This window comes from Taurulus bubalis (assembly GCF_910589615.1).
Source record: "Taurulus bubalis genome assembly, chromosome: 6".
In the NCBI taxonomy this organism is placed as follows: domain Eukaryota; kingdom Metazoa; phylum Chordata; class Actinopteri; order Perciformes; family Cottidae; genus Taurulus; species Taurulus bubalis.
Window position 1 is genome coordinate 25,021,743 of NC_136594.1, and position 15,754 is coordinate 25,037,496.

At 43.9% G+C, this 15,754-nt stretch overlaps 1 protein-coding gene across 1 annotated transcript; it reads left to right on the forward strand.

Annotated features, from left to right (window-relative positions):
* Window positions 1–1,284: 1,284 nt before the first annotated feature.
* clockb (clock circadian regulator b) lies at window positions 1,285–11,350 on the forward strand (the record flags this gene model as incomplete). Its single annotated transcript, XM_079219290.1, has 20 exons — window positions 1,285–1,349; window positions 1,717–1,865; window positions 2,455–2,546; window positions 3,145–3,234; window positions 3,370–3,490; window positions 4,109–4,222; window positions 4,297–4,415; window positions 4,554–4,636; window positions 4,900–5,006; window positions 5,101–5,248; window positions 5,385–5,460; window positions 6,492–6,636; window positions 6,841–6,938; window positions 7,030–7,221; window positions 7,511–7,669; window positions 8,398–8,604; window positions 9,262–9,425; window positions 9,968–10,097; window positions 10,669–10,803; window positions 11,054–11,350. Exons 1-20 carry the CDS (start codon window positions 1,318–1,320, stop codon window positions 11,348–11,350), a joined length of 2,658 nt encoding a protein of 885 aa, XP_079075416.1. The 5' UTR covers window positions 1,285–1,317.
* Window positions 11,351–15,754: the final 4,404 nt, after the last annotated feature.

The following is a 15,754-nucleotide window of genomic DNA, read 5'->3' on the forward strand; positions in this document are numbered from 1 at the left end:
TGACCACGTGCATAAGCTGCATTGGGGTGAGAAGTCGTCTCTCACACAAACAATAACATTTGGTTGTGCATTTTTTCAACATGTTGCAACATAGACTATAAATATGGCCTATTGTTTATTAAGGTTTAAGAACTGACCATAGTAAGCCAGCTGTCTGAACTGTCTGAGTGCTGATAGGTGTGATGTGTGTTGGAGAAAGACGTCTAAAAACACTCAACATGCCTGTTTTTGTTTGTTTTTCAGATAGGACTTTTATCAAGTTGATATAATTATTCATGCTCGGCAGTACGCTGTGTGCCAAAACAGTCAATCGTATTTACAAACGGAATTACAATATGTGCAAACCATAACATGAAGCTAACGCAATGCTGTTTTTTCTGTTTCTCCAGTTGGTCTTCCAAATGCCTACCTCACGCCTAAAGAGCAAATCACTGCAGCCACAGCCCTGATCAGCAGCCACCATGACATCAAGCATAGGGTATACTGCAGCACACACACACACACACACACACACACACACCATATGTGAATGTGTCATTAATAACATTCATCCACACGATACATGTGTTACAAGCACGTTAAGTACAACATATGTTCAGATATTTAGCTTTTCAACAACATTCAACCCATAATGGTGTCAATGTTAATTAACAAAACGCCTCTAATTTGTTTTGATATTAATAATGAATTAACTAAAGACCAAACACGCCAAATCGGACCAATGGCCCTTTTCCCCTTTACTTCCAGCGCCCCACACATCCTCAAACTCAGCCTTCATTTTGATCTCAACAATAACACGTATAAAATAGTGTATGTGCGTCTTCCACGGTTGTGGCGCGGTCACGTTGGCAACGTCTGTGCACAGACAGACATAAATATAAACACCTGACAAAGTACTCATTCCAGTTCCTGTGGTAGTTTCAACAACTGCTCCAGATATCCGCTGTCAGTAAAAGTGAAAGTATTCGTATTGACCCACATTGATTGAAATGTAGGCGAGAACACGCCCTGTTTCACAAATGCACTTGCAATCTTCTTGGCGAACGCACCGCATTCCTCTCTCTCTCTCCCTCTCTTACTCTCTCTCTCTTTCTTTTTTTTGTGTGACCCAAAAATAAACCTGCTCCTGGCATGTAGGATTCCTCTCATTAACCGGCATCCGTCATTCGCTATTATTAACAGAACAGATCTGCTTTCAAGCTGCCAACAAACATGCGTACACAGGAAGACAAAATCAAACCAAGTGGAGCAGAATAAGCTGCAAATATGTTTTTTTTCTCCTCCCGTAGGGATGATTGTAGCATCTTTGATGGGTTGATGGAAGAAGATGAGAAGGACAAAGCAAAACGGTAAGCGAGATATAAAGAGGGAGGATAAAACATCATATATGAAGGATTGTTTCTTGACCGGACCGACACTTAACAAACGTTCGAAACACATTTAAAGCATGTCTGACTTCATGGCATGCCGTACACAGCAGACACACACGGCCTCAACTTGAAACATTATAGGGTCACACATGACAAAAAGGTTACGCCTGCCTATTTTCAGGACCGTTGTGTTTTTTGCATTTTTTTTGTATGTTTGCATGTCAAAATGACGAATCAGAAGAGAAAAAAAGAAACCCAAAAGTCTCTCAGAAATGTTTTTCCGAATGAAACGTGGACTGCATGACAAATAAGAATGTAGATTTTAACCGGGAATTTTTAATTTCAGCGTGTCCCGAAACAAGTCTGAGAAGAAACGGAGAGACCAGTTCAATGTCCTCATCAAGGAACTCGGCACGATGTTGCCGGGCAATACCAGGAAGATGGACAAGTCCACCATCCTGCAGAAAAGCATCGACTTCCTGTGTAAACACAAAGGTCAGGGCACCTCACAGGGTGGACACGTCTTGTTCTATATTTAGCTTTTCTTGTGTACACTGTCCACCCGTGCTTGTTAACTCTCATTATGAGAGCTTGTTACCCTTTTTACGAGGCATGAGTACTGTACCTTTAAAGTGTAAATTACTCTTTAGTTCTTACCTTTTCAACTGTGTGTAGTGACTTAATGTGTTATGAATTATAATGACGCCCCACTTATAGGATTAGCTGCTTTACACCTCCACCCTCTAATCAGTTTCCCTCATAATCATTAATACTGTGGTTCCTTTATGATGAAATGATTCATTACTAGGCCTGTGTTACTATTCCTTTGTAATCCGGGCTCTTATCATTGCTGTGCATGATAATTAACTCGGCTGACACTTCACCGTTGCCCTGTGTTATCGCGTGCTCTGTTTAAGTGCCTTGTTTTCACTCTGAGACCTTTGCTATCAATGCATTTTTCTTCTTTTTTTTTTACATTGTGCTTTCTTCTTGTCCCGTTGTGTTTTCCTCACTTGAATCTTCTTGGAAAGCAGGATTTTAAAGGTTTTTTAAATCTCCATCTGCCTTCCGTTTCTTCCACCAGAGATCGCAGCCCAGTCGGAGTCGAGTGAGATCAGGCAGGACTGGAAGCCTCCATTTCTTAGCAATGAGGAGTTCACCCAGCTCATGTTGGAGGTCAGAGATCTCACATGTTGTACTCTAATCCTGTCCGTTAGGTGCTATTTTACTCTCGCTGTAGTTTTTTTTTAATGGCCAGCGGGGGCCGACTCCTCTGGTTTCAAAATGAAGTCAGATTGTATAGAAGTCTATGAGAAAATGACTCATGATTTATTCCCTCAGTAAACATTGTAAACATGAGTTTATGTCTCAATCTCTAGTTTCAAGTCTTCTTCAATACAGCATGATGTTCATTTACTAAATTATGAGTCAAACAGACCGTAAAGGTATGCTTTAGGGCGGGGCTACCTTGTGATTGACAGGTCCCTACCAGAAAGTTAATTGTAAACATTTTGGTCGCCTAAAAAATGTCTTATTCAGCGTTCCATTGTACTTCGCTCCACCCTCTCATGCCACCTCTGGTTGCAAAAAAAACAAGATGGCTACGGCCAGAATACCAAACTGGAGGCTTGAAAACCGCCCAGGGTTTTATTTCTAAGAGTAAAAATGCGACGGTGTCATTTCAACATTGTTTGATGCATTGTTTATTTTGCTGATATTCAACAATAGACAAATCAATGACAGCCTTTTACTTTGTCTTGTCTTGCACTATCAGGCGCTGGATGGGTTCTTTTTAGCAATAATGACTGATGGGAACATCCTCTACGTCTCCGAGAGTGTCACCTCACTACTTGAACACTTACCGGTGAGTAGCGCTCGGTCTTTTCTTTTACCTGCTACGTATTCGCCATCCACTGTGTTGGAGAACACGCTTCAAGTGGACCTATGGGTGTTATTATTCTTCAGATGTTTGTGCTCATGCATGTGTTGTGTTCCTCAGACGGACCTGGTGGACCAGAACCTGTTAGACTTCCTGCCACTTGGGGAACACTCTGAGGTGTTCAAGGCTCTGTCCACGCACCCGACCGACCACGAGAACCTTAGCTCCGACTACCTGAAGAGTCAGTATCACCTTACATATTAAATATTACATATTACACCATGCTGCTGGTTTTACAACATCACCCAGTGATACTGTACTGTTTTGTGTTGGATGGTTATTTGGACGATATCATTCAGTTTAACACTTGATTCTGTACGTCACTGTGCACAGCTTGCAGCTGCTTTTTAAAGTCATGAAGGTTTGGACCTTAACGGCCAAGAGATGATGATGATGCAGAAACAAAAACATACAACGACGTAGAAATCCACGTTCCATCCGTTTGACCGTAGTAAATCGTTGAATATATTTTGAATTAAATAAACAACTGCAGTTAATGTGAGATTTTCACAACTCTGTTTACTGGTTTTGTTAGTTAGCATAAATCCTGTCCTGTTAGTTTTGTTTGTAAGGAAGCAACTTGGCGGATGTAGAAAAATCATCACATTCTCAGACTTGAGTAGCTAAACCAAGAGCCACAGGTTATGTTGTACATGATTTACATGATTTTTGCAGGCAGTTTTGTCTTGATAACATTTTAAACACATTTTAATCGATACGTTTACTGGAGATTTTTTGTTGTTGTCTTTTTCACACAACTTTTTCTTTTTCACACAACTGTATTATTATTTATTTCCAGCTAAAAACCACATGGAGTTCTGCTGCCATATTCTGCGAGGGACCATTGACCCCAAAAAAACGCCTGTCTACGAATATGTCAAATTCATTGGCAACTTCAAGTCGCTCAACAACGGTACGTCACTTGAATAACATTCAATAAACATCTGGGTAAATGCAGTTTGACTGAAAACCTGCTCCGCTCCGCAGTTCCCAACGCGGCGAGGAACGGCCTAGCAGGGGTGTTACAGCGGTCGCTGCAACCGGCGTTCGACGACCAGGTGTGCTTCGTAGCCACTGTTCGGCTGGCAAAACCTCAGTTCATCAAGGTAGAGGCGCACACACACACACACACACACACACACACACACACATAGTGGATATAGTTCACACTGGGCCATTGATGAATCCTTTGATCTGACTTACCTTCTTTCTTCCCTTTCCTTTTTTGTTTTGTGTATTCACAGGAGATGTGCACAGTGGAGGAGCCCAATGAAGAATTCACCTCTCGGCACAGTCTAGAGTGGAAGTTCCTCTTCTTAGACCATAGGTAAACACACAAGCACACACGTTTTAACACGCATTGCTTTTTCAGCTGCAAGTATGCGCCGTCAGACCTCCTGTGTCACTTTTCCCGCGTCGGCAAAACTGTCACGTGCTTCTCTTAAATAGCCCAACCTTTGCATTTATGTAACACTAGTTTATTAGGGATATTTACCCGGTTGGTCGCGGTCACACTGCCCTCTGAGCTCTGGGAAGCCGACCTGCTGTTTTTCCGAGTTTTGACATGGGCCGCCATTTCTCCTTTTTCAGAGCTCCACCAATCATAGGCTACCTGCCTTTCGAGGTTCTGGGAACATCCGGGTACGACTATTACCACGTGGACGACCTGGAGACGCTCGCCAAGTGTCACGAACACCGTGAGGGCTCATATGTGCACACTTCCATTTTGTGTCGTAAAACGCCTTCGTCTGCTCGTCGCTCCTAACCGCTCTGTCTCTCTTCCATGTGCAGTGATGCAGTACGGTAAAGGGAAGTCTTGTTACTATCGTTTCCTGACTAAAGGTCAACAGTGGATCTGGCTTCAGACGCACTACTACATCACCTATCACCAGTGGAACTCCCGGCCCGAGTTCATTGTCTGTACACACACGGTAGTCAGGTACTGAATACCGATAGAAACAGAGATTTCGTGTTCTGATCATTGGACATCTCCAAACCATTGTTAAGAGTCTGTGATAATAAACGTCTCCTCATATTCACATCTCTCATGCACCTTTTTTTTTTCTACAACGCAGCTATGCAGAAGTGAGGGCGGAACAGCGCAGAGAGCTGGGCATTGAGGAGTCTAACCCAGAAGTCACTGTGAATAAGGTGAGAAATCACATCTGGAAATGCTCCAAACTCCTCTGCCTTCATCAGTGCAAAGGTTCAATAAGGTATCGCAATATATATATCGAGTATGGAGGAGAAATTGTGCGAAACACAAACACGTCAGGGTTGAATTTGTAGATTTGTTGGTTAAGCCAGAGTAACAAAATGAAACTATTAGTCGTGTAATGTAACTTTTGTTCGTAGATTGACTGAAGTTCTCTAGTGGCAATGTGTTATCATATTGTTATGTATGTCAAAAGGCTCACAACATTAAGCCCAAAAAAATTAAATTCGTCTCATACGACAGGAAGCCAAATTTGCTGTCCAGTAACTTCTGTCAGCGAGATGCTTTATCTTTTCTCACACTGTCTACACAGACTTTTTGGGTTGTCCATTGCTAGCTGTTAATGATCATGTACTAGTGCAGGGCCTGTTTAAGACACGCCTCCTCGGAAGGTGCCGGTTGTTTGGCCTGCGGTGTCGCCGCTCGCACCTTTCTTAGAGGCTCATCCAAACGGCTTCACAGTCGACGCGTTTCCTCGGGTCCTGAGCAGAGAGAGAGAGAGAGAGAGAGAGACGAGAGTGTGGCTCGTGCTCGCTCGACCGTGAATGAAGAGAGGGAGCGGCGTTGGCAAGAACAAAAGCAAGCGCAAATAAACACACCCACACCACCGCAACAACCCTGCAGGAAGGTCCTGCTTTGCCGGAATTTGAATGAATGCAGCCGATGAAGCGCTCACGCTCCATCCCGCCCGCTGTGGCCTCTCTGCTTTGTGCGTCTGTGTGGCGTGTGTGTGTGTGTGTGTGTGTGTGTGTGTGTGTGTGTGTGTGTGTGTGGGGCTTGGTTGGACGGGATCACCGATAGCAGCACACTTTGCACACAGCAGAGGAGAGTGACTAAGAGCAGAGGGGAACACTGAAATACATAAACACACGCGGAGATGCATCAACCGTTCTTTTGAAGGAAGATTCTACATGTTGTACCTTTTTTAAAGGATCGTCTGTCAAGTGTATCTTTCTTCTGCTTTTAGAGTCAGGACTCTGGCTCGGAGTCACAGCTCAACACGTCCAGCCTCAAGGAGGCCCTGGAAAGATTCGACCGCAGCCGAACAGCCTCAACCTCCTCACAGAGTTCCCACAAGTCCTCATCGCATGTCTCTGACAACACGTGCACTTGTAAGGACACACACACACACACACACACACATATGTTGCATGTACATGTATAGTATGAGTCAGTTCTTCCCTGACGTAATACGTTAAAGACAGGTCAGTGACACATCAGTTGTGGAGTTTAGTGGGAGGCCCCGCAGTAAGATGATACGGTGTCGTCAGCAGAGTATGACTCACACTCAGACAATGATTCTGTCCCTGTGACAGCCTCCAAGCTACACATGGACACGGCCACTCCTCCTCGGCAGTCCCTGGCCTCCACCATGGAGGTGACATCACAGCGTCGCTCATCCATCAGCAGCCAGGTGAGACTTGATCGGCCCAAAACAACGCATTACACACTTTGTGGACCTCTTGTTTTTCTTGTAATTCTCTTGATCCCTTGTTTATTTGCAGTCTATGAGCTCTCAGACCACAGGACAGAGTGTAACTCCAGGTATGATCACTCATCAACAGCAGCAACAACAACAGCAGCAGCAGCAGCAACAACAGCAGCAGCAGCAGCAACAGCAGCAGCAGCAGCAACAACAGCAACTGCAGCAGCAGCCACAGCAGCAACCGCAGCAGCAGCTACAGGCGAGCGTACAGGTGAGAACAGTGGCAGGATGTGCTGTGTGGTGGAGCTGAAACAACAAAGAATCACAGGTCCCAGATTCTCAAAGGTCGATTCTTCGCTATATTCTGACTCGTAGACCAAAGTGATTAATCCAAAAATTGGGGGAAATAATAGTCAGACAGTAAAAGAAGGGCTGTGCGTTGGCAAGAATCTGACAATGAGATATGTGTCATGATACAGGTGTTAAAATACAATATGTTGGTTTGTTTCGTACCGAGCATTAGTGACACGAGCGGCCTGTTCTTTTCCTCCCCCCTTTAGCCGGTGGTGGAGTTCTCGGCGCAGGTGAACGCCATGCAGCATCTGAAGGATCAGCTGGAACAGAGGACAAGACTGATCCAAGCCAACATCCAGCGGCAGCAGGACGAGCTGCGGCACATCCAAGACCAGCTGCAGAGAGTCCAGGGCCAGGGCATACAGGTACTGCGTTTTGAAACGTGAAATATGGCCTTTTAAAAAAACTTTAAAAAACAGAGGAACCAAATTGTCTTTCTAAGTGTGTGATGTTTCCAAAGCCACTAATCTTGTTAAATAGTCCTGATCTCGATACTGACCAAAACTACCATGAGTACGAGTTTTGTCATAACTGAGCTGCCTGTGCAAACAGGCGTCAAATATAGATTGAGTTTGCTCATTGGTCATTGTTTTGCTGTGCTGTAACCTTTTGCAGCAAAAGAGTATTGTGTTCAAACAATAAACCAGAGAGCTACTTCAGTTTACTGAATACATGCTCACCTTTTTCAAAAGCAATTTCAGTTGCATTGAAGTTTCTCCGCATGATGTCTTTTCCAAATTTAGACAGTTGGCTACTTGAACAAAAGTAGCACGCAACCTCACCTCTTTTTTTTAAAGATCAGTAGATGAGTAGTGCGCTTTGTCTTTTCCTGTTGCGTTCCACCTGGCTGTGCCTGACCTAGATCAGAGCATGCATTATGTATTATTTTGTTCTATTCAGAGGACACCGCGTGTACCCTGTACAGTCAGTTCACTCACCTTTAATTATTCTATTCCGTTTTAATGATACACACAGATTAGTTAAATAAATGTACAAATGTGCAGGTGGATGCAGTGCAAACCTACACACACAGACACACACACACACACACACACCACTGTGCCTTGACTTGTTGGTGTTTCCACCCCGACAGATGTTGCTGCAGCAGCAGGGGGGAGCGATGAACGTGCAGCTCCCCCAGGTGGGCTCGGTCCAACAAACAACCGCTCTGACCAGTCAGGTCCAGCAAACGCCAATTAACCCCGTCCATTCAGGAAGTCAGCAGCTCGCCATCCAGCAGCAGGCTCCGCCCACCCAGCAGAACCTGCAGCAGCAGCAGCAGCCCAACGCCCTCACACAGGTAGGACGCAAATGTCAAACAGATACAAAGTTTGTTCTTTTAATCTCAGATAAAACGCTCAGTATCTGCAACCTTTAAAGGAACAGGTCAAACATTAATCATGTACTCAACAGTTGAGACCACTGAGCTTGTGTGAACCTTTGTCACTATTGATCGGTCGTGTGGAGGATCTCGACAAGGGACACAAAGCAGTGCTGTTCAGTGTACTCGCAGTGTTTACGTCTCGTGCAGAAGACAGGAAGAGCCACAGGGCACGCTGTTAGACTTCACAGGAAGCTGCGTAACGGTGGAGGACTGTAAAACACACTCGCTTAGAAACACCGTCTATACTCTTGTCAGGTTACCTTGGACCAGGCAGGGCAGCAAAAGCAGCACGTTTCACTTCATGTATGTACATAATGTATCACAAGCCTCACCTCCTGTTATCTAAGCTGAATGAAGACAATGTGCAGAATATTCAATGGAATAGTTTATTTTCCGTTTTTCTGTACATTTACGGCTTCATGACCTGTACATTTATTTTCTGTATGTTCAAATTGGACATAACAATAAATATAATGAACCTAAAAAAAAAAGACCCTCAGTCTGTTTACTCTGTTTTTAAAGGATTTCATGTCATGTCCCTCCCTCCTTCCCCACATTACCACCACTCTCCAGCCCCAGCCGCCCCCCCAGCCCCAGGGCTCGGTCCCCGCTCCGCTGTACAACACCATGATGATCTCCCAGCCGGGGCAGCCCAACGTGCTGCAGATCAGTACCAGCCTGCCGCAGACCAACACGCAGCAAGGCGTGGCCACATTCACGCAGGATCGACAGATCCGGTATGTACAACGGTTCTCGCACTACACAGGGTTCTTACGGTCGTGGAAAACCTGGAAAAATGGTTATTTCCCGGCCTGGGAAAAAATAAAATCCCAAAAGTTTTGGAAAAGTCATGAAAATGTGTTATATTCATGTGTTCATGTCATTCATTTAGGCTGAGTTTGAAATAATTAATATGCTTTTAAAAGAAAGATGCTCAAAATATAAGCAGGCATACATACAGGCATCTATATAAATGTGTATTCTTTTAATCAAACTATTGTCTCATTCATTTATGTAATTTAAGGTTTACTGTATGCTTTGGAATTCTCATTGTTAGTTTAAATACTACATTTACTTACTTTTCCATGTTTACACCGAGATTTCACAAAATGTTTGCTCATGGAAATTTGGTTTAAAGTCATGGAAAAGTCACGGAAATCCATTGGTCAAGATGTGTATGAACCCTGCTATATAAGTATATATATATATTTATTTTTATGTTGTAATTCACTTCCTCTTCCTCTTTCCTGCCCCCTTTTCTCCATATCGCACCCTGCAGGTTCCCAGCAGGGCAGCAGCTGGTGACCAAGCTTGTGACGGCTCCAATGGCGTGCGGAGCGGTCATGGTGCCCACCTCCATGTTCATGGGACAGGTGGTCACCGCGTACAACCCCTTTGGTGGGCAACAGGTACGGACGAAGCCGCACGAGTCACAGAGCGACCAGTGAAACTGTATCTGATCCCAGAAAAACGACACACAGCCACCCAGCTGTTCAGAGCTGTGAGAGTGTGAAATTATTGAAGAAAAACACACAATAAAAACCATTGAGGTGGTGGCGAAACATTGGTCGGCAAATCTCAGTTTTAATTAATGAATTCATAGAACAACTTTGTGTAATTGATGTTGATATTTGGCAATCAAAAGAAGGTAAAGTCTTCACAAAGAAGACATCAATATATATATTTTCCAGTCTAAAATGAAGCTGTTGTTTACCATTTGTCATCTCCTTGAAGCCGATAGAGGACTCAAAGGACTAACGGCTCCAAAGACTTGTAGGCTCTCTGTCAGTACGACAGGTGCAGGGTTGTTGTTACATTAAAATAAATAATAATGAATAAAGTTGGATCCGTAGAGAAGCCATTGAGAGAGATCATAAGTAGAGGTGATGCTATTTAAACCTAATAAGCAGCAAATATTCAAAAAGCATTTTCTATGTGAATCACTGACATGACTACGTGTTAACTCCTGTGTATCTTCAGCAGGGAGCGCAGACCCAGACTCTGACTCTGCAACCAGCGCAACCGCCCCAAGGTCCGCCCGACGGCCAGAACCAGGCGACTGTAGTGGCTCAGGGCGGCCAGCAGGGGCAGCAGCAGCAGCAGCAGTTCCTACAGGTACCAGTAGAGGGCAGCAAATATGATCTATTTAAACCAACACCGACCAAACATCATGTTTTATTTGGGTTTAAGGTGTTGTTGTCTTTATCCTGCGTGAAGTAATGAGTGACATAACATATTGAATTGATTCAAACTTCAAGATGTTGATTCACTTTACTATCAGAGTGTGTGAGAAGGGAAAGATGCTTTTTCTTTTTACTTAAAAACTGCTTCAATTTGTAATGCTCCTGCACTGTATTTCTGTCAGGGCACTCATCTTCTCCACAGCAACCAGTCTACCCAGCTTATTCTGCAGGCAGCTTTCCCACTCCAACAACAGGGCACATTCACGCAGGCGACGCAGCAACAACAACAGCAACAACAACAACAACAGCAGCAACAGCAACGGCAACAGCAGCAGCAGCAGCAGCAGCAACAACAACAGCAGCAGCAGCAACAATCCCACCACCAGAGGCACCAGCAGCAACTGAAACCGCAGCCGCAGAAACAGCAGAAAGCCCCGTCATCGCACAGGACTGACAGCGTCAGCAGCCAACCGCAGTGAGGCTCTGCAGGAGGGCGTGTCCAGTCAGAGGACAGCGGGGGATTCAAGGGGCTGCTGCATCCTCCTGTTTAGGTTGCGTGACCCGTCACACACTTCCTTGTCCCCCTCCTACAAAGTCGTTGCCCTCCCTTTCTCCATCGGGAAGAAAGGAATCATAGGAAAGAGGAAAGCCTGTGAGTCCACACGGAACTCGATTGTCACCGTGGCAACAGGATGGATTAAAATCCCCCTTTCCTTTACCGGAGGTGTGAGGGAGCGCCGGTCTCTGTGGGAAACCGGTAACAACAAACTTTTTTTTTTTTTTTTTTTGGTGTGTCAAAGATGACCGACCCTGTACAGATTTACTGTATGATACAAAAAAAACAACAACAACTTGTAAATATTCAATATAGCCTAACAGAAAACAGAAATGTAGTATTTTATATGATTGCATGGAAAGAATAACTGTGTACGCTTTTATTAGTCGCTTTGGAGAAATTAATTTTTACTTTGTTCAAGTGTTTTCTGGTCAAAGATGGAGCGGCGTTGGTCTTCTCTCCCGTCCCACCCCCACCTTCCCTAAAAAAACAACAACAACCCAATAACAGTCCAGAATAAGGCTTTAACGTTCTGTCGGTTTGGTTGGGCTGGGCGTTTTCTTTCTTGTGGAAGTTGTGTTTTTGAACACTGTGTCTGAGACAAAAAGATGGCTCTTTTTAACTTTGTAACAAATTATGTTTGGCAAGAAACTAGATCACAGTTTAACTGAATTCTTTGCAGAGTGATCACTGTACGTATAACGGGTTTAGTGATTCCAAGTGCCAATAACATAGTCGAATTATGTTTTTATTTTATTCTTATTTCGAGCAGACTATTCAAAGGCGTATATATATATACATATATATATATATATATTTTCCAACAAGATATTACCCCTATTAAAGTAACGCGTGTGTATATAGTAGGGATTATTTTTTAACAGTCAGAGAGCCCTATAAGTAACAAACATTATATCCTCAACTTTAGCACTTGATGTGGTTGTGTACAGTAAATCACTGTCCAGACCCAGTTGTTTGTAACCCGTGGTGTGATTCCGTAAGCTAGCGTGTTTTTTTGTTTTTGGGAATACAATCTTTGTGTGCATGAGTGGGCATGAGAGTGTCTATGGTTGGTGCGTGTGTGTGTGTGTGTGTGTGTGTGTGTGTGTGTGTGTGTATGTGTGTGTTTGTGTGTGTGTGTGTGTGCTCTCCCCTTGTGTCTTACAATAATTGACTTAGTAAGGGTTTGAAGTTGCTGGATGGTACTTGTATTCTCAGGAATGTTGGAAAGTTTGTTTTGTTGCTTCTGCCTCAGTCTGGAAGCAGACCAAGAAGGATTAGACAGTGATGCAGCGAAGACCGGAGGGAGAAGTGTGCGAAGGGTGTGGCGTCTCAATCAAATATGACCCAGATCCTTCAGAGCCTTCCTGGTGTTTTTGTAAAGCAGAAATATGGAAAACAACAACATATTTTGCACCCAGATTGGAATAGCGATGACTCGGTCGGACCTGCGTCTCTGCTCACTGTCTCGTGGTCTTTTTTATTTGTATTATCAGTGTTTTTAATCCTTCTATCTCTTCCCAGGCCTCAGAAACCCTCATGCAGTTCAGTTCACTCGTCTCTGGTTAATAAAGCAGTGCCGGGTTCCAAATCCATTTCAAAATGGCATTGATGGAAATGGGCCCGGCCCCTCTACTGCAGTCGTAAGCCATATCAAACAGAAAAGCCTTGGATCGGAGGAAGCGTGATGGTGGGCGAAGGAGCGTTTGTGTTGGAGAATGTGTTGTTTTGTCTCAAGAGTGTAGTGAATATATATATATAAATAGATATATATATATATATAGCGTCTCCTACTTCTCGTATCTCTCTGGGGGAGGCGCAGTATTGGTTTCCCCTGGCGACAGCCAATCAGTTCTTGCGTTGCAGTATAAAGAAAAAAATTGTAATATTCAAGAAACTTCCTCTCCGGTGTGTGTGGGACAGCGCAACTTGAATACATGTTTGTGTGTGTGTGTGTGAAAGAGAGAGAGAGAGATAGAGTGTGTGTGTGTGTGTGTGTGTGTGTGTGTGTGTGTGTGTGTGTGTGTGTGTGTGTGTGTGTGTGTGTGTGTGTGCATGATCACTGTCACTTATATTTTCATATGGAAGCAGACGTGTGACTGGAAACAGTGGACAGAGCATTCGGGCCGTAAAGAAGACGGCAGTGTTATGGTTTTATTCACGATGGCAGGCTGCTCGACTAAACACTTATCACGACAACTACTACACACCGGACCGCCGGTCTCAAACGGTGACCCCGCTGGGATCTTTTTTTGTTTTTTTTTAGGTTTGCAATGTGAGGCCAACGCTCTTATTGACCTCGTCCACGAGAGACTGGTTTCACAGAGAGGGTCCGACTGGTTTGAACCGGGTCTTCCACGCGTCACACGGCAAACGTAGACCCTCCGTAGACTAGTTTGTGTTTGAGGCGTCACTCTAAACGGTAATGATGAAATGTTCGTAGTTTGTGTCACTGATACCCAGCCCAAAGAATGTAACGGTGGTTTTTAAAGAGACAAATGGATGTTGTAACTGTTGGTTCCAGGAGAACCTTTGACAGGCTTTGCGATGAAGGAAACCGAGGGGTGTTAAAAGAAAACCATGTCTCTCACTACAAGGATCCACATAATATGACATGCAATCTTATAACCGGGCTTTGTTCTGTAAAAAAGAACCTCATTACGGAACTTCTGTTTGTGAAACATTACGTTTCTAATTGGGGGCGGGGAAAAACAGTTTTAAAAAAAGGTGCTGAAAGTCGAGGTGTAGGAGATTTGAAAGGGGACACCAGAGACAGGACAGTGACCCCCCCTTTCCTCCCCTCCCCTCCCCCGCCACACAGATACACAGATCACCTCTCCATGACACAATCTGGTTTAAAGAGTCCTCGTTCTCGTATCATACTCCTGTTCACATACACAAAGCGACAGAACACCAGTATTCAGTGTAAACGGTGCTATGCTTACCTGTACTGTATGTATGTATATCCCTTCTTCTGCCCTTGAACTGTGTACCTTTTATCTAGCCCAAAGTCAAATGTAACAATAATCAAAATTTTGAAGCAAAACTGTTTGCTATTATTATAACCCCCACTTTTCCCCCCTTGGTCAATTTGAAAATAAAAACAGTTGCAAATATTATACGTGAAACATGTCTGTTTGTGAGTTTGTTGTGTGTGTTGGTCTGTCAAGAACGGTTTGGCATTTACGTGCCAGATTGCATTTACATTTGGTGCAGATGTTCATGGTTCCCAGAGGATGAACCTTAATGCTGCGTTCACACCAAAAGCGCTTTACTCGCACCTGAAAGGGGGCGTGGCTTATCTCTGTTGCTTATCTCTCTGAATCTGTGTATCATTTCCGCCATCGACCATGGAAGAAATAACCACTATTTCTGCTTTTTACTTGTTGTATAAATCCCCAAAACATCGGAACATTAAAAGAAATTGCTTTTTCGCAACAATTTGCGTCTGTGCATTGACTTTGCATGTAATCTACTCACGCATCAAATTCGCAATGCTTTTGGTGTGAACGCAGCATAATTACTTTCTCTCCAGAGCCACCATGAGGTTGATGTCTTCGTTTTGTGTGTGTGAAAAGGTCCCAACAACTATTGGGTGCATTGTTATGAAATGTTGTTAAGACGTTCATGGCTCCCAGAGGATGAACCCTAATGACTTTGGTAATCCCCTGACTTTCCCTCTCTAAAGCCACCATGAGGTTGACATCTTTGTTGTTTTTGTTACTGAAAGTTATCAACAACTATTGGGTGGATTGTCAGGAACTTTTGTACAGAAAAGTCATGGTCCCCAGATGATGAGTCCTAATTACTTTGGTGATCCCCTAAGTTTTCCTCTAGCGCCACCATGAGGAAGACATTTGTGGTTTGAAATATTTCAGCAACTATTGAACCATTCAGTTTTGTGCGGACTCTCGTGTCGTCCCAATTGTAGTGACTTTGGTGATTCATCACCTGGCGACTCGATCAATTCAAAATGGCAAATTGTACCATCCGATTATCTGCTAAGCTAGTTACATTCCCATCAGCCCCGGCTGTACTTGTAGCACGTTTGGTGCATGCAGGTACAGCCTCAGAGCTGCTCACTCGTTTCACAGGGTCCGGACAGCGACAGACAGATTAAACGGACACGTTCCAGTTGGTTCAACCATCACAGGTACTTTCTTTATTATTACAACCAACTGTATCAAAACGGCATGATTCTCAAAACCAGCACACAGAAACTCTCTTCTGACTCAACAACAACAACAACAACAACTATCTTACAATCAAATGCATTCAGTATTTTGTAAAAAATAAAAGGGAAAAAAAAGGAAGAAAATCGAAAAGG